A 20,619-nucleotide genomic window follows, 5' to 3' on the forward strand; every position below is an offset into this window, starting at 1 on the left:
ACAAAGAGATTTTATATGTCTTGGTAATCTGTTGTATAGTTTTGTCACTACATGATATACACCATTTTGGCATAGTGTGGTGTTACAATGATTAACATGTATGTCACTGTCTTATCTGGTACTGTAATCATGGACACTTTTGTTTTGAGGAAAAAGGTTTTGTTTTCTCAGTATACTTTTTTTTTGACATGCATGACTACTTCCAGTACATAAATGCAGGGAAGGGGTAAGATCTTAAGATCTTTAAAGAAAGGTTTGCATGGTTTTCTGCTGCTCACTTTTTTTATTATTCTTATAATTGCCTTTTGTTTCCTGAAAACTGTTATGGCCTGGTGTACATTTGCCCAGAAAATAATACCGTACTTCAGTATTGAATGTACATGAGCAAAGCATACAGCCCTAACCATTTCCGCACTAGTATTGTTGCAGAGAATTCTTACTACATAGCTCATTTTTGCTAGTTTTGATTTTAGGGATGTGATATGAGTACTTCATTTAAGATTATATCAAAATATTACACCACACTGTACAAAACAGCACAAAATTGACATGAAATCAATACTTTAGAATTTCACATGAAACAGAATGAGAACAGTCACCAGGCACAGTCACACCAAACATCAAGGAACATTTGCTCCTTTTCTTTTGTACTGATTTAGACAGACAAGCCTGAACTGATGTCAATGTGTAGACAGCCATTTGCTAAAATAGTTTCACAATGCTGGCTTCAAGCAATGACTTTTTCAACTAATTATCTCCATGTAAAGTAGGCTTAATATGGGGAGCTATTGTTAGGACTACTGATGGTTTCATAAACAGAGATCTTACATACCATTAGATTCGGCTTGGGACCTATTACTGGCCAGAATATGCTATGAGTGCTACTAGCTGAGAGACATCCATATGGCCCACAAAGTGGATGCTGACTGACCATGCCAGGACTCAAGTGCAGTTCTTTCTTCCACTTCCATGCACCCTGAGACACGGGGAGAGGGCAGCCTGCCACTGTGTAATGCTTAATAAAGTTAACTAAGACTCTTCTGACCACAGCTGACAGTTCCAATATATTGCACAGGTGCTGTTCATGGTCAAATACAACAAAACAACCAACAGGCTTGGTTAGCATTTGCATTTATGTTCAACCATTCATTTCTCGTGATCTTTTCATATTTTTGTCCACCCCTCGCAGCAATTTCCTGCTTGAAAGAAGCATTGATTAATGTTGTTTCCAATCAAAAATCACAAGCCATGCAAGTGAAGATGATGGTACAAAATTTATTTTGAGACAGTTTAGTTCTACCAGTGAAGTTCACACAACACTAGTTACAGAAGTGGGTAACACCCAAGATTGACTGCCAAGATATTATGGAGACAAATTTAAGTATATATTAAATGGATTGATTAATGGAAAATGGAGGAAGTGTATCCATTGCAATGGACAACTTATTGAGAAATAAATTTAAGCACTGAGAGACTGTTAGGCAAGGCTCTATATCAAGAGCTTTAAAACACTTTATAACTGGATCTTTCTATTGACCAAGACTTATCCTTGCATGTAACCAAAAACTACAGATGAAACCTTAGCTTACTAGTACATGTTCCATTGTCTTCATTGGAAGATATTTTAATCTTCGAATAATCAACTGTCCTGGAGAGCATGACTAGACATGCTGTAAACCTATACTAAATGTCCTCTCTGAAAACTCCTTAGAAGAGAGAGATTAGAAGTTCACTCATGATGGAAATGTGCTAGATCTAATGGGAACAGCCCTGACCTCTTAGAGATGGCACTTTAGTTCTGGGGAAAATATGTAGGCTGTAGAGGAACTGTGGTTCAAGTTGAAAGGAATATTTGACCAAGCACTAAGTAGATGAGTTCTTGATGGTAATAACTTCTAAGACACTAGTAACTACTGCATAATATTTGTAAAACAAATCACAAAGTTAGAGACAGATACATGCTAAATGAAACACATTTATCTGTCAAAGGGACAATGCTGAAGCTTTCAATAACTACCACAGGACAAACTTATTGAAACACAACTCACAAAACAGAGAAATTTTGATCATATGCAAATGCTGTCTGCGGCACAAAAGATACTGTTCAGGCTCTCATGAACAACACAGAACTGAAATCAAGAGCAGCAAAGAAAAAATACTGACTTCCATTCTCAAATCTTCCTTTACTAAGGAAGATATGGGTGCACTCCTCCAGTTACTGCTTGCACGATTGCAAATATGGGTGAAATACATATTTGTGTCACTGGTATGGAAAATGAAAAAAACTGCTAAAATTTAACAAGGCTACTAGGCCCAGGGAAATTCCTTTTCTTTCCTCTCCTAGTAATATACTGGGCATTCCTTCAATTAATGTCTGTACTAAGTTGCTGGAAGAAAGCACAGGCCACACCCATTTCTAAGGCTGGTTGCAGAAGTGACCTAAAGAACTAATGTCCAATATCATTGACATTCATCTACTGTAGAGTGTTAGAACATATTCTGAGTTTAAATTTAATGAAATATCTCTAACAGAATGACCTCCTCCATGCCAACCACCATGGATCATGAAAACATCTTTTATGTGAAATGCAACATGTGAACCTCTCCCACATGACATCCTGGAAGCCATCAATCAAGGCAAATAGGTGAATTTAGTATGTTGTGGCTTACTAAGAGATTGTAATTCAGTACCACAGCAAAGTTTCATATAACCTTTTCCCCAATTAGAAACATATTTATATGGATTGTGGATTACTGTTAACTTCCTGTTTTTGCACTTATGTTACTATTTCTTTCTTTTAGCTGATTATTGGAAATTATGGACTAAGCTTGGAACAGAGTAAAGTCCAGATGGCTGTGTGGGCCATACTTGCAGCACCATTACTTATGTCAAATGACTTGAGTGCTGTTGAACCACAATTCAAGGCAGTTCTTCAGAATACAGATGCTATTGCCATCAATCAAGATCCACTTGGTATTCAAGGTAGAAGATACGGAAAGGTAAATATTGTAATTAGTTAATATTTTTAGGAGCACTTTATTTATTTTTTAATGTTCATCTTAGGTTGGTGCATAAGTTCATAGCATTTTTGTTTTACATGTTGCTATTCTGGTTGATATGGGTACATTCATTGATTGTCACTTTTTATTTGTAGTTCACTGTTGCTGTTTGAGTTTACATATTGCCATTTTGTCAATTTGGAGATAGTGAGTGGAGCTGTGGATACCAGAAAATGGAGTGCCAAGTGGAGATACTGGAACATTTCCAACATATTCTTCTGTTTGAGTTCAGTAAAGGGGTGACAACAGTGAGGCAGCCATAAACATTTGTACCCTGTATGGAGATAATGCCAATGGACTGACCATGACAATAAAATGATTTTTCTTATGTTAAGGAGGGCAATTTTGACTTTAGCGACTCTCCATGTTCAGGAAGACCTTCGGGGTCTGATGATGATCATTTAAAGGCGTTAATCCACAATGATCCATGTCAGTATATTCAAGAACTGGTAAATCTGATGAACTGTGATCATTTCACCATTTTGCAACATTTGCATGCAATGTGGAAGGTGTATGGATACTGCATGCTCTATGGCAAAATCATAAAAATTGGCAGGTAGCCATATGTGTATCTCTGCTTGCTCGTCATCAATTGGCTCACAAAGAACACTGACCATTCCTATCCTGTATCATTAATGGTGAGGAGAAATAGTGTCCTCATTCTAACATAAGGAAAAGAAAGGAATGGCTGAGTACAAACAAAGCAGCAACGCCCTGTACAACTACACGCATCCAGAAAATATTCCACCTGGTGGAACAGCAATGGTGTGGTCTAGTACAAATTACTTCACTTACATATAACCGCCACTGTTGACATTTTTTGCCAACAACTGAGATGTCTTGCAAATGCAAACCAAGAACAATGATCAGGAAGGCTGTGTGAAGTGATGCTACCTCACAATAATGCCCACATGGATTCTGCTACACTGACAAACAACACTATACAAGAGTTGGGTTGGGGAGTCATTGCTCGCTCACTGTAATCATCTGATCATGCACCCCCAGATTTTCACCTTTTGCACTCTCTATTGAACAACCTTCAAAGAACTTCCTTTCTGGATGAAAATGTGCTCCAAACATGGCTTTATGGGTTCTTTACCTCAAAATAATGTGATTCTACAGTCAAGGAAATGAAAAGTTATCGCAGCACTGACAGACTGTTATAAATAGTTTGGGAGAATATATCATTGATGACTTAAAGTCTCTTTTATGTTATCTGTTGTATTTATTAATGTCATATAAAAACTCTGTGAACTTGTGCACTAGCCCAATATTATTGGCCGATAACAATCGCTATTAGAAAACTACCTTTGGCCCTGTAGATACTATTTTCAGATGATTTACTGGTGTGAATTATAAGGTACAGTTTCCATTTGTGGAGATTTCTCATTTTCTAGATTGAAATTTTCACTCTGCAGCGGAGTGTGCTCTGATATGAAATTTCCTGGCAGATTAAAACTGTGTGCTGGACTGAGACTTGAACTCAGGACCTTTGCCTTTCATGGGCAAGTGCTCTACCAACTGAGCTACCCTCACAAACTGTCCTCAGAGCTTCAGTTCTGCCAGTATCTCGTCTCTTCGCAGAAGAGCTTCTGTGAAGTTTGGAAGGTAGGACACCAGATATTGGCAGAATTGAAGCTGTGAGGACGGGTTGTGAGTTTTGCTTGGGTAGCTCAGTTGGTAGAGCACTTGCCCATGAAAGACTTAGGTCCCGAGTTCAAGTCTTGGTCCCGCACACAGTTTTAATCTGCCAGGAAGTTTCTTCTCATTTTCTGTTTTATGGTTATAAGAAAATTGTTAAGGACTTTGGATCAGGACTTTAGATAAGTTTTTATGTCTTGTGTTATTGTTACATATTCCACAGTTTATCTAGTACTATCCTATCATCCTATAATATAACAGAAAATACTGGATGGGATGTAAATTATGTGAAGAAATACAATCACTCAGCATATAAATGAAGCATTGATCTGATGAAAAGACAGAAACAAGATATTTCTGACAGTAGCTCAGGATCAAACATGTCCACAGCAAACATTATGAAGTATTAATGCTACCAAAAAGTAAATCTCTGTCCCTAAAGAAATATGTGAAATGTTCAGCAACCACTTCATAAACATTGGTAGCAAATCGGTACTCCTATTTTCCACCTCTCTTCAGAGCTAGTTATTCACCAAAACATTATTTCTCAATCCATCCACACAAGACAAAATCTAAGCTGCTACAAAGAAGAAACCAAACTCACACATATGGTTCTGGTAGCATAACTGATTACTTTTTCAAACAAATCTGCTCTAATGTATTTATCCCATATCAGATATAATAAAATGCTCCTTGTTGTCAGGCCAATACCTCTCTTTAGAAATGAGTGATGTTGATAACTACAGATCCCTTTTGAGCTGAACCTGACAGTGTAAAACTAACAAAGGTTCTTGAGAAAGCAGTATATGACTATGTTATTAAGTTGCCAGATAGCATTTTTTATTTACTCCTCTTCAGTTTGACTTTTGTAAAGAGAGATCAATACATGGTGCCCTACTTTAATTTCTAACTGAATTTTATAGAGCATCAGTGACAGAAAGTATACAAAAGGAGTATTTCTCAACTTACAAAGGACTTCCATTTCATCAGCCTTGAATTACTCATAGATAAAGTGCTAATGATTGGCTTAGGTCATGTCTCTCAGAGAGAGTACAAAAAGTTGCTTCACTTCAAAACACATGTATTGACAGGATGTATACCAGACTTATTATATCTCTTTCAGTTGATAGCTATCCACTTAGCACTTTTAAGGTTGTATACTTTGATACCAAAGTGGTATGCATATTTCAATAGCATCTGAAAAATGCATCTTTTATATTGTTACTGTGAATATAGATGCTACCTTTTCAATCCAATGATATTAAATTTAAATTCTAATATGATTAAATTCACAGCATCCAATGAATTAAAATCATAGGTGGAAAATATTCACGGAAGTACTGTTTGCAGTCTAATGTTAGACTGCCACTGAAAATTAAAAATTAAAGTCACAACAATTGCAATAACTAACAAAAAATGGGACATTATGCTCCTCAAAGTGGAGAAAGAGGGAATAACTTCAAAAATGTTTATTTAGCTCTGAGGACACTTTGTTTGCATGCTGGATTTAACAGGTGAATTTATTACATTACTTTCATGATTTCTTCCAGTGACGCCTGTGGGCTGAGGATGACACAGCGGCTGGTCGGTACGGTTGGGCCTTCATGGCCTGTTTGGGAGGAGTTTTAGTTTTTTAGTTCATGATTTCTATTTCCTGATATAGACTGGTATAGCTGAAGCTGAACAAATTATGTTTCATAAGCTGTTTTGTGTTGAGTAGATAAAATGTAACTCAGTGTCAGTATGCAACTAGATGAATGTGGGAAGTCCCCCAAAACCACCCTCATATTGATATGCCCTCACATCTTCAGTTTGTCATATTATTATGCAGCCATGACATCTGAAGCACAAAATTCATAATTCTGTGACTGTATGTCCCACTGTGTTGCACACACTGAGTCTGAGAAAGAGTTTGGAATGGATGTTTTTCAACCTTGAAACCTCACATTTGTTTTTTCTTTTATCATAGGAAGCTACAGACAAAATATTGAGGAAATAATAATAATGGTATGAGACTGGTGCCATACCAAGCAGTTGCTATAATTTCCAATAAACAGCATGCCAATAAAAAAAGTCAAGATATGTAGTGACTATTAAATTCACAGTATTTCCTGTTGTGCTTGGTAATGTTAAATCCACAGTTTACTAGAGTTGCTAGAAATACATGAGAATACTGAATACTGTTTTCAATAAAAATTTGTGCACCAGATTCCTGGACGAGGTAAATGGCCCATTTTGCCTCCCCCTTGAAGACATCTATGTTGGCATTGTACTGTTGGTGAACATGTTTATACACAAGCAGTGTTCAGTTTTTTAATGTTACTGAAGTTTCTCAGTGACACACTCACAAATATCTTTATAATTATTCATGCTCACATCTACATAAATAATACGAACATTAATACTTTCCATTAGTTATCAAATTCAGTACATTTCTATGAAAATGTTTTTGTCCAATTCTTCGCAATATTCAAACTACATTGCAGCAAAGCCTTTGTGGAAATGTGAATATGTTCTGTGTTACATGATTTACTTTATGATATTGCACTGTCTAGTCGGTCACACAGGTACAACCCGAGCTGACTGCCTCATGCCCATGCTGGCCACAACAATGTCTCAAATCAGATCACAAGTGCCAGAGTGCTATTTAAATGTTCAAATATTGTTTAAAGTGGGATGACATGACATACACAATCTCACACAAAGATATTCACTATGCAGAAGAGAGTAGTTAAGATAATGAGACACATGCTTCACTCCTTCACCATTAAACATCTATTTCTGAAGCTCGGTATCCTGCCAGTGCCTTGTATTTATATTCATGAAACAGTATGCTTTGTTTATGAAAATTTACATAGTTTTAAAAAAACGAAGACATCCATCATCAGATCTGTTATTTCAGTCATATATAAGAGACAATCAAATGAAAACCAAACACCTGCTGCAACGGAACCATGGAACTGTTCCATTCAAAATGAAATGAAATGAAATGACCATATGGCATTGTTGGCTGGGAGGCCCTGTGCGGGGAAGTTCGGCAGCCGTATTGCAAGTCCTTTTTAGCTGACGCCACTTTGGCGACTTGCGAGTCAATGATGATGAAATGATGATGAACATATGACACCCAGTCATCACGAGGAGAAAATCTCTGACCCTGCCGGGAATCGAACCCATGACCCCGTGCGCAGGAAGTGAGAATGCTACCGCAAGACCACGAGCTGTGGACTCCATTCAAAAGTAATCACCACATGCATTAAGACATTTATCTCACTGGGATATGAGACAATCAATCAATTCCTGTTTCATAGAATGCAGTCGGCCATTGATGGTGCCACAACCACACCCACTCTTGGACTTTCTCATCTGACTGGAACCAACATCCACACGTCTTTCTTTGGGTTTCCAAAGATGTGAAAATGACACGGTGATGATCTGGGCTGTGAGGATGTTGCAGTGTTTCCTAACCAAATCCCTAAAGTGTAGACTTTGTCCAATCAGCAGTGTTGGGGTGGGCATTATCATGCAACAATATCATTCTGTCCAACAGCACTTTGAAAACCTGAGGGCAAATGGCAAAGCCAACAATGGAAACATCTCACATATCCTCCACAAAAGAAATTCAAAGCTGTTCACATAAGTTCCAGTAAGATCATGATGACTTTCTTCTTTGACTGTAGACTCATTGAGTTCCTCGAGTATGGAACCACAATCAAAGTGCAGCACTATGAAGAGTCTTTGCAAAAAGAGTGACACACCATAAAGTCAGAATGCTCAGGGATGCTGTCAGATGGAATCATTCCATGTGCATGATAAAGTCCTGTCCTACAAAATAAGATGAAGGCTGCACCTCAGTTATTTGGCTGGAAAACAGTGCAACATCCTTCATACAGCCAGACCTTTCAACATGTGATTTCCATATCTTTGGTGACCTGAAGAAAGACATGCATGGGTGTTGGTTTCAGTCAGATGAGGAAGTACAAGAGTGTGTGCAATTGTGGAGCCATTCTATGAAACAGCAACTGATCATCTCATCTGAGTGGGATAAATGTCTTAATACATATGATGATTTCTTTTTGAGTGGAACCTAACTTAGTCTCATTCTGGTGGGTGTTCAATTTTCATCAACTGCCTCTCATTATGTATAACTAGCCAACAGCTACGTAAAGGACACAGCAGTGTAAGATACATGGCAGACCTTCTATACAACAAGCTACCCAAAAGCTTAAAGTCAAATAGACAAGGGTTTAGAGAAAAAGTAAAAATGCTACTTTGTAAGAACTGCTTTTGTACAGTAGAATGTGCACCTAATATAACAAAATTAAATCTTTGTAAGAAAATAACTGTTTTAATTCATTCTGAAGTTATTTTTTCTTATTATGCATCTAGAAGAACCAAGTTAAACGTTTCCTTAAATACTATCAGCTTTTAGCTGATTTATTTCACTCTACAAATGTAACTTGTCTTCTTTAATATGAGCTAGTCATAATATTCATAATCTGCAATTTGTAGTCTAGTGGTTAGCATTGCTGACTCTAGATCACTGTATTATGGGCTTGATTCCTGACTGGGTGCGCATTTTCTTCACTTGGGGACTGGGTGCTTGTATTGTTCTAATCATTTCATCTCATCTTAATTGATGCGCAAGTCACCAAAATGGCATCAAATAGAAAGACTTGTACCACATGGGTGAACACACCCAAATGGGGTTTTCCAGCCAATAATGCCATATGATCATTTCATATTTATACAAACTGTAACTATGAATTGTCCATATCTTTTTGTAACAACACACATAAGAATTTCTGGGATCAATAAAAACTGAATTAAATAAAAAAGTTCGTCCATGTAACTGTGAGAACACTACAGTTACTGCAAAGCTTCTGCAAGAGCAAACTCAATAAAAATCTATCTTTTTCTTTTCCAAACTGAAAGTCTATCCAGCTTGCAGTATTTTAATCATTTACTGTGACATTCATTGTTCTTTTTGATGTACTTTATACTTGGTTTTAACTTGCTTCAAGCCCTCAAGGTAATATGGAGATCAGCTATGTGATGTAATTTTTTTTCTGTAACAGAAACAAAATATAGAGATATGGATTCGACCAATAACACCTGTTGTCAATGAGCAGTATTCTTATGCAGTTGCATTTGTGAGTCTACGAACAGATGGTATTCCATATCCACTGCAATTTACTTTACAGGAGTTGAATCTCAATAATCCCAATGGCTACACATTTCAGGTATTAAAAATCTATTTTAGTCTACATTACATAATTTACATATTATTCCTGAAACATTAAGTAAAGACTGATAAAATAAATGCACTTTTTGTGTTGTAGGAGCTCTTCAGCAGCAATGACACGTTCATTATTAGCCAGAATGACACATTGCAGTTCAGAGTGGTGCCAACAGGTAACTATCTGCTCCCAGTATGACTCATAATTAACTCTCATTTCAGCTGCTTCTTTTTCTTCAATTTAAATACTCTAAATAAGATTACATATCTTTGCTAAAACCACAGTTCCGCCAAACTATTTGACTGAACATTGTAAAATTGTACACATTTCTGATTTTGTACATATACACTCATGCTCATAAATTAAGTATAATTGCAGAATGTGGTGCCACACAATGTGGCACTACACAATACTGGTACTAATAGTACAGCACATAGGGAACGCACATAACATAGATCTGTATGTCTACGGTATTGGTGATAAGTTGAGAAAACTGTCTCGAAACACATGTGCTACAAAATGCCACTGTTTCCTGTGCATGTACTCTGACATCAGTACGGGATATGATCACCATGCACACATACACAGGCCACACAATGGGTTGGTATACTCTGGATCAGGTGGTCGAGCAGCTGCTGGGGTATAGCCTCCCATTCTTGCACCAGTGCCTGTTGGAGCTCCTGAAGTGTCATACGGGTTTGAAGACGTGCAGCAATACTTTGACCAGGAGCATCCCAGACATGCTTGATATGGTGTAGGTCTGGAGAATAGGCAGGCCACTCCATTTGCCTGATATCTTCTATATCAAGGTATTCCTCCACGATGGCAGGTCAGTGGGGCCATGCGTTATCATCCATCAGGAAAGGTGGATATACTGGTGCAAAATGACGTCCCAATACACCTGATCTGCTACAGTTCCTCTGTCAAAGACATGCAGGGGTGTACATGCACCCATCATAATTCCATGTCACACCATCAAACCACGACCTCCATACAGGTCCCTTTCAATGACATGAAGGGGTTGGTATCTGGTTCCTGGTTCACACCAGATGAAAACCCGGCAACAATCACTGTTCAGACTACACCTGGACTCATCCGTGAACATGACCTGGGACCACTGTTCCAATGACAATGTACTGTATGAAAAAACCATGACTTTTCAGTCATCTGTAGACTGTGTGTCTGGAGACAACTGTTCCAGGTGCTGCGGTAAGGTCCTGAGCAAGGCTACCTGCAGTACTCTATGGCCATCTGCAGGCACTGATGGTGAGATATTGGTCGTCTTGTGGTGTTGTACACTGTGGATGTCCCATACTGTAGTGCCTGGACATGTTTCCTGTCTGCTGGAATTGTTGCCGTAATCTTGAGATCACACTTTGTGGCACACAGAGGGCCCATGTCACGACCTGCTGTGTTTGACGAGCCTCCAGTCACCCTAGCATTCTTCTCCTCATAATGTCATCAATATGGGTTCTTTGAGCCATTTTCTACACACAGTCACCATTAGCACGTCTGAAAACGTCTGCAGACTTACTCACTGCACCGTACTCTGACATGCACCTCTGCATATGTGGACTGCTGCCAGCACCACCGTGCGACAACCGCAGGTCAAATGCACCACATGGTCATACCCCGAGGTGATTTAAACCTGCAAACCACCTGCCAGAGCGTTATTTCACCTTGTATCCACATTATTCTTAATTTATGAGCATGAGTGTATATAATGACCAATACTACACTTAAAACATTGTGCTGTAGGAAAGTTCTTGAAGACTGTAAATACTTTGGATTAAAGGAGACCACTCACAGGAATGTAGAAGTGTTGATTGTCAATAGACGCACACAAAAGAAAGAAAACTTGCTAGCTTTCAGAGTTATCCTTTTATATGAGCTACAGCAGTGCTGTAGTTCAGCTGGTGGACTGGTTGTGGTGGGGTACTGTCAGATGGGATGAGTAAGGCGATAGGGAGGTAGGATGCAGGGAGTACTGTGGCTAGTGCTCACTGGGAGCCAGCTCCTTTGCCAGCTAGGAGTGAGACAGGGAGGGATAGCAGATATATGGGGTAGGCATTTAACACACAATTGTAGAGGGTGGTGGGGAGCGGTACATGCTGGAGTCAACATGGAGACATGAATTAGAGGTTGGCAGGATGGGGGAAGGGGAAACTGCTGGGTAAAGGGTGTGGGGACAAAGAGTTGCTTGAGATTGAGGCCAGGATGATTACAGGGGTGAAGGATGTATTGTAAATATGTATTTTAACATTTAAGTGGCACACTGGAACTTGTGATTTGATGCGTAGTTCATGCACAGTTCAGAGAAGGTGGTTGTGGAAGGGAAGACCCAGATGATCTGGATTGTGAAGCAGCCATTGAAATTGAGCATGTCATGCTCAGCTGCATGTTGTACCATTGGGTGATCAACTTTGTTCTTGGCAAGAATTTGGTGATGGCCATACATCCTGGTGGGCAGTTGATTGGTAGCCATTCTGACATAAAAAACTGTGCAGTGTTTGCAACAGAGTTTGTATATGACCTGGATGCTTTCAGAGGTGACACAGCCTCTGACGAGGTAAGATAAACCTATGAGAGGACTGGGGCAGGAGGTGCTAGGTGGCTGATTGCACAGGTCTTGCACCTTTGTCTGCCTCAGTGGTATGATCCCTGTAGCAAGGGCTGGGAGTGGGAGTGGCATACAGATGGAGTAGGATGTTGTGTAGGTTGGATGGACAATTGAACTCTTCCAGGAGGGATGGGAAGAATTTGTACTCGAGGTCAAGAAGCCCTAACCACATTCCTTCACAACCTCAGCACCTACTCTCCCATACACTTCACCTGGTCCTCCTTACTTAATTTGCCACCTTCTTGGATGTTGGCCTCCACCTCTCTAATGGCTCCATCCACACCTCTGTCCACATTAAACCCACTAACCATCAGCAGTACCTGCATTTCAACAACTGCCATTCCATCCACAACAAAAAGTCCCTCCCATCCAGCCTATCCATCCAGGTACTGTGTACAAGAACTCATTTGCCCTGTATGCTGAAGTTCTCATCAAGTTCTTCACAGACAGGTACTATCCCTTAGACCTAGTCAACAAACAGATTTCCTGTGCCTTCCTCCACACACCCCAAATCCTCCCACCATCCTCATGAACCAGCTACAAAGAAGTGTCTCCATAGTCAACCAATACCACCACAGACTGGAACAACTGAACCACATCCTTTGTCATTATTTAATGCATCCACCAAACTTTCCCCTTCACTGCTCTCCCTGCTTCACAGCCTTCCAATGTCTACTCATGCCCCCATGTATTCCCTGCGGATTCCATCAGACAGTGCTCTTCTCTCCACCCAACCCACATCTAAGAAGCAGTTGACTTTAAAACTGAAAACAGATAAGGCAGTATCATAGACAGAATTTGAGACCCAAGGCACTTTTTTGAGCAGGATTGAATCTACTTTGTGTGGTTATGCAATGAACTAGGGTATGTGAATCATCTACTATTCTCACAGACCAGATACAAGACTTCAGTATCTGCAGAATGCATGACATTGCTGCTACTCACCATAGTTGGGGGTGGGTACTTCACACAATGATTCAGTAACAACTGGGGAACAGAAACATACTCAGCATGTGACTGGTGTGGGTGGCTTTCAACTGAGCACATGACAACTTTTGGCATGAAGTGCAAGGCTAGGTCCATGGAGTTTAACTTCACAGGAGCACTCGCTGCTCTACTTACGGCCACTTGCAAGCAAACATATCCATCAGCAGTTCTGTCCATATGATACAATGTGTGTGCCCTTTATGGCAGATATTTAGAACTACTCTGCTGTTTGCTGTTCTACCCATGTTAGCTTATCTGCCTCCATTGTGACAGCCACTGGGGGGCTATAATAAAAAGGCACAACAAAAATTCTTTATCAGGACATATGTTAATGCAAAGATTCATCTTCCAACACTGGCTGCAATGTTGTTGTCAACCCAGAAGTGCACACTAGTATTAAATTTGATGTTCAACCACTTAAATATATGTATGTGATCTGGAGACACTGTTTACATGGTGTATGAATTTTTGTGCAATGTTACTTTTTTATTATTATTAATATGGTATAATCACTTCATGAGTACCTTATAGTGGTGACATGTATCAATCATTTATTCATGCCCAATTTTTTTGTAAATAGCACTTCACATGATGTATATGTATAGTGGAATAAACATTCAGAAAAATGCTTTGTAAATGTGATGAATCACTGTATGGCAAAAAAAGAAGAAGAGGAAAAAGTTCAGAGCTGCATTTGACAGTAGTAAGATTATGAATGTGATAGACTGCGGTCAAATAATGCAAGAGGTTTAAGAGAAGCTAGAACTTTGCTAGCTTTGATCTAAACATCTTCCAAGGGCTTCACTGCTCTGTTAGTCTGTGAACTAACTAAGGAGTTCAGGACCAGTCTGGCAAGACAAGGAAAAAGGCCAAGTTCAGCTAAATAGTGGTTGAAGATTAAAGGACCAAGAGGCCCTTCTGTTAGAAAGTGGTGACGGCAAGGAAATGTTCAAGTTAGTACAGAACTCACTGGATACAAAATATCAGTTAACAAATATTTTTAGGCCAAGTGCAAGGCTTAGAAGTGACACCTGCAATTTAGGCTCTCTGGGTGAAGATCTTGGCAAAGAAGATTATGTAGTGATTATTGGGGGGGGGGGGGGGGGGCTGGGAACAGTTTTGACTGAAGCTTCAATCATGCAATTGAGGCTGACATTATACACTAATGTTACTTTTTGAGCTTTTAAATAAAAAAAAGAGTGTTTTACCATGGCATCACCAGAGTATGCCTGCCTCCCTTTCTCTCCCCATCTCATTTTTCCCCCATCTCTTTGGCCATCTCCTCCTCCCACCACTCTCTCTCCACCTCCTCCTCGTATCCTGGATTCCATATCTACAGTGGTGAGAACTCCCTTGCCCAATATACTGAAGGCCTCACAAATCCCATCACAGACAGGCAGTACGCCCCCTTGAATCTAGTCTACAGACAGATCCTCATGCCATATTCCCACACATCCATAATCCTCCCATCAGCCCCAAGAAACAGCTACAAAGGAGCACCACCGTCACCACCCATTATCATCCTGGAACAGAACAACTGAGACATATCCTTCACCAGGGCTTTATCTCTCATCCTGTGCTGATAAAAGCTACATTCTACCAGAGATCCTTCATACCTCTCCCAAAGTGGTGTTCTGTCACCTACCCAACTAAAACAACATCCTAGTCCACCCTTTGACCACTCCCACTCCTAACCCCTTGCCACAGGGACCAAAAGATCCACCAAATCCACCCACTCAGTACCTCTTACTCCAGTCTTCTCACAGACTTACCACATCAGGTGCCCGAACACCTGTGAAAGCAGCCATGTCATACACAAAGTCTGCCACAAATGCTGCACAGCTTTTTATGTTGGTATTACTACCAACCAGTTGTCCACCAGGCTGAATGGCCATTACCAAACTCTTGCCGAGAATGTAGCTGAGCACAACATTCTCAATTTCAGTGGCTGCTTTTCAACCTGAGTCATCTAGGGGTAATAAACCTGTTCCCAACTGCCCCCTATTGGGTGTTCCTGCTTTCATGGTGGGCAGTAGACTGGGGATTTTAAAAACATTTTCATTAGATTTTCATAAAATTTTGACCTAAAGTAAATAATTATTATTATTTGTTTTAACTTGCTGTAACTCTGCTTTATAAATTTTATGAGCTTAAGTTACTTCCCTAGTCTATAAATCACCTTTAATATGGTACATGTGGGCAGTTAGAAAGATTTACTACTAACAGAGATACAAAAGTGGGTGTTAGGTAAAAAAGGATGACTATCCCTGATCTAGATCCTACCCTCCACCATCAGCATCTCTGAATTACACAGGCGGGAGTTACTCTTATAACACTTCCTCTGCTCTCATAATTGTCTTGGCCTCAATCTCAGCTAAATCACTGTTTATCCATCCTCCACCCAACAGTCTCTGGTTCCTCTGTCCTTTCATCCCATCCCATTTCACACCCTCTCATTGCCTTCTGTGTGTACTGCTTTCCTCAGGCCAGTACGGGGTCCCAACTCATATACTTGCCACCCTTCCCACATTCCTAGCCAACGTTTTCCTTGTGAGTTGGAACCTCATGCCTAGTTATCATGTTACTGTATAAAATGTGGCACATTATACAAATGTTAGTTATAAATAAAACATTTAATATCGAAATGCACCTTGTACACATGGCCATGACTATACATGTAATGCTGACACTACAATACATGCTGTATAAGGTGGATCATCAATGAACAGAACATGTCAAGCTAACAAACTGCTGTGGTAATATGCATTTTATTGCATAATGTGATTTTTACAATGTAACAATCATCTGTGAGCATTACATGTATGGCGCCAGCTGGAGTGGCCGAGTGGTTCTGGGTACTTCAGTCTGGAACCGCACAACCACTACAGTCACAGGTTCGAATCCTGCCTCAGGCTTGGATGTGTGTGATGTCCTTAGGTTAGTTAGGTTTAAGTAGTTCTAAGTTCTAGGGGACTAATGACCTCAGATGTTGAGTCCCATAGTGCTCAGAGCCATTTGAACCATTACATGTATGGAGATGGCCATGTGTACAAGGAGCATTTTGATAGTAAACGGTTTGTTTGTTCCTGACAAACTTTTTTTATAATGTGCTATCTTTTTTTTTTTTCACTAACTTGACAACTGGCCATGAGGTTCCAGCTCACAATCAACATGTTTTGTAGCAAAAAATTTGAGGACCTCTATGACAGCAAAATTTGTCAAAACCAGTTGCTGTAAATAAAGAAATACTTATGCGACCTTGGCCTTAGAAGGTTTTTATGCTTAATTGTTTGAAAACTTTTTTGATGGTCACTGTGATTCAATAGACATTTCACTAACAATAAGTAAACAACTGCACTTCATAAGGAGAGTGGATGATGAAATATAGTCTAAAAAATAAACTCTCTTCCTCTGACAGAAATGCTTGCAGCTCAAAGGGGCCAGCAGAAAACAATAATGATACAAATAAAAAAAATTATCTAAAATCTCTTACTGCTGGGCTATGTGAGAAGGAGCAACATTGTACAGAGATGAGAAACTAGTGAAAAATATAATTTACTGATAGATCACAATTGAAGGCAAACAGAAAAATAGTTACTGTTATAATTTAACATATAAATTATTAATATTTCTAACACTAAAAAACAAAGCAATGCTTCTAAATCCTCTTAAGAGATAGAGAAGCCAAAATATATGTAGCAGATTTGTTTCAATATAATTCATTCACTTGTCACGTGAGGAGAAGCCACTATAGAGTACAACAAAGCAGAGAACACACAAATATTTTGGGATGTACTCAGGGGAATAAATATGTATGTATTGAAAGAAGAGAGATGAGAAATGTTGCCAAGGAATTTGGTCAGTTATAGAATAGCAACAGTGATTAATGTAGTAGCTGTTGGCAACTTGTTTAGCAGGACAGTGGCTAAAGGATAAATTATTGGAAGCAGTGCAATGGCAGACAAATTCTTCTCACAGCTCGGACAAAGCAATTACAAACTACCATTATATACATTTCCAGGCCTGCACCACAAGCTGTTAATGTCAGAACAGAGAGAATATTCAAGGATATTAGTAAAATATATGACATGGATCAAACAATGGAAACACCAGGATGGGATGTCTCCTAATATTGTTGACAAGGGATGAATGTCAGGTAGCCCTGGGAGTATGGGATGCCACAATAAGCAATGGAGAGGAAGGTAGACTTTTTCAAGTATATGAACAGGACATGAGAAGATGAGAAACTGGTTTCTTTACAGTGAAGTATACCAATTGTGGCCATTTGTATCATAAACCACGGCTGGCACATTGTAACATGCTTTGTTGTGTGTGCACTGCTCAGTGAAATTATTTTCCAAGTTATGGGTGATCAGAAATTTTTTGTCAAACTATTTCCTATTTTCAGACCATCATTCTTGACTTTCATATTTAGACTTTGGCTTTTATATCATCACAAAAAGAAATATTTATTTTGAGTTGAAAGACATGAAATTCTAACTACTGCTTTTCTTTTACTTCTTTCAGGAGTGAAGTTCTACAGGGCTACTGTAATAGAATAATAGCATATTACCAATTTATATATACACAGAGTAGTCTTTCTTTTCAAAATATCAACATGATTTTAATACAATTATCAGTTTCAAACAACCAATATTATCTGTGATAATTTTACATACAAAAATGAAATTTTTACTAATGTACAATTCAAATATTTAAGGAAATACAGGTCTACCAAAGAGTACAGATGATGTAATGTTGTAAGACAATAAAATATCTACCTACAACAACGAATATTTTTTCCTTTCTTTAGCGTGACACACAGTCTTTGAATTCTGTACATGCTTTAATACACACATTCTTTTAATTAGTCACACATTTGCACCATTTTCTGTATATCTGTCATTAGGAAAAATTATTTGAGATGGAGAACAATCAAATTGTATGTTACCATAAAACACTGCAGCTATGATTAGTTTCCTTTGATGACTACATTAACTACTATCGCTATTGATATTTAGTTTCCATTATTTGTTAAGATTTATTTACATTTAAAAATGTTATAAATTTGTATCATAAACAGTCAGCATAAAATTAACTCATTAGGGGAAAAAGACTTCTATCTATCTATTAGCACCAGGTCTGTTCAAAACATCCCAGGACTTTGCCCACAAAATTTTTCTACACTTACCTTTCACTTATTGTATATGGTCTCCTTTGAAATACTCTCCTTGACAATTGACACATTACTGCCAACACCGTTTTCACTTCCAGAAGCGGTCTTGTTATGCCTCCTGCTGGATTGCACAAAACGCTGTCTGCGAATTTTCCTTTATCTAATCTATCATTGCAAATCTTTCTCCTTTCAATGGGGTTTTCTACTTTGGAAATAAAAAAAAAGTCCACTGGTTCCAGGTCTGATGAGTATGGGGGATGAGCAGCACAGTTATTTAGTTTTTTGTGCAGCAGTCGTGGACTAACAGGGTTGAATGTGCAGGTACATTATCATGATACAAGTGCCTTGAATCACCTCACACTTTTCAGACCATTTCCTTCTAACATTTTCTCACAGGCATTGCAACAATTTCTGATAGTACCATTGATTAACAGTTTGTCCCCATTGCACAAGTTAATGATGAACTAATACTTCAAAGTAAAAAAACTATTTGCATGGCTTTGACATTTAACTTGACTTGACAACTTTTTTTGGTCTTGGAGAACCTTTCCCTACCCATTTTGAAGATTGAACCTTGGTCTCAACATCATAACCATAGACCCATGTCTCATCACCAGTTATGATTCTCTTAAGGAACATCTCATTCTCGTTTGTGCAATGCAAAAACTCTTCACAGATTGTGAGGTGAAGATCTTTCTGGTCTTGACTCATGAGTCATGGGACAAACTTAACGGCAACATGATCCATTCGAAGATGCTGTATCAAGATTTCATGACCTAATTCAACTGAAATGTTAAATTCTTCTGCAATCTCTCAGACAGCCATCTATGATTGGCATGCACAATTTCATTACATTCTTGACATGAGCTTTATCAGCAGACATGTTGAATGAGGGTGACCTTTAACTTCCACCTGACCATTTAAAGCCATGTGAACCATTTTTTACACCGTATATGGCTTAAGCACTCATCAATGCAGGTTTCCTGCATAATTTGGTGTAGCTATGTAAAGGTTTTCTTGAATTTCATGGAAAATTTAATGCAGATATGTTGGTCCTCTAATTCTGCCATCCCAAAATTTGCTAACTGTATGGCACAATTTTCTACTCAATACAGCACTGAAAAATGACTAACAGATATACACCAAAGAAACTTCTGACAGCTATACATTAAACACAGAAGGGTGCAGGGATACCAACTGAATTTTGGTCCAACATACCATTGGTGCAAAATTTTTGAACTGACCTTGTATATAATTAACAATTATGTAAGCATTATGAACCATAATAGGTGTAATTAGTGGGGGAATGAAGTTTTAGTTTCAGTAAATGTGGTTGCTACAGCGGTAAGAGGGATTTGCAGACTCAGAATCTAAGTATTTGGTTAAATTTTATAAGGATAGGTCCTTGTAATTCAATTATGAATTTCCTAATGTCAAATGTTTCAGATAAAGCATGGTTTGAATAGAGTTTGAAATACTTTTCAATAGCCAACTCCTTCTACTCCATAAATGAATATCTTAGCAGAGACTGTTAAGCCAGCTTAAGTAAAAGTATTGTTTAGATTTCAGTTTTGACAACACTTGGACACAACATTCAAGATTAGGTATTTTGTGTATGATACATTTATTAATAGTACATAAGCAGCGTTTCATTCCCACAGCGCATTAATATAAATATTAGCTGCTCAATTTTACTGCATTGTATTAACCTATTTCAACTACACACACACACACACACACACACCTGTTGCTGTTGTTGTCTCACTGTCTCACACACACACACACACACACACACACACCTGTTGCTGTTGTTGTCTCCTAGTCCTGCAGCTTGACTGGTGTTATTGCAGTGTAGTGTAGAAACAATCATTCATTCAGTTCATTTATCATTTTTGTTC

General features: G+C 38.7%; 1 protein-coding gene and 1 non-coding gene across 2 annotated transcripts in view; one reads left to right on the forward strand and one right to left on the reverse strand.

Moving 5' to 3' along the window:
• LOC126281183 (alpha-N-acetylgalactosaminidase-like) overlaps nt 1–18,287 on the forward strand; it is a 72,391-nt gene extending 54,104 nt beyond the window's left edge. The window contains exons 7-10 of the mRNA XM_049979883.1: nt 2,803–3,000; nt 9,777–9,941; nt 10,041–10,113; nt 18,073–18,287. Of these exons, the coding sequence (XP_049835840.1) occupies nt 2,803–3,000; nt 9,777–9,941; nt 10,041–10,113; nt 18,073–18,107 (471 nt within the window). The 3' untranslated portion in view covers nt 18,108–18,287. The remainder of the gene's footprint in view (nt 1–2,802; nt 3,001–9,776; nt 9,942–10,040; nt 10,114–18,072) is intronic.
• Nucleotides 4,522–4,596, reverse strand: Trnas-uga (transfer RNA serine (anticodon UGA)). Its single transcript has one exon. It is a non-coding gene; the product is annotated as a tRNA-Ser (tRNA).
• Nucleotides 18,288–20,619: the final 2,332 nt, after the last annotated feature.

Source organism: Schistocerca gregaria, chromosome 7 (genome assembly GCF_023897955.1).
Source record: "Schistocerca gregaria isolate iqSchGreg1 chromosome 7, iqSchGreg1.2, whole genome shotgun sequence".
Lineage (NCBI taxonomy): Eukaryota > Metazoa > Arthropoda > Insecta > Orthoptera > Acrididae > Schistocerca > Schistocerca gregaria.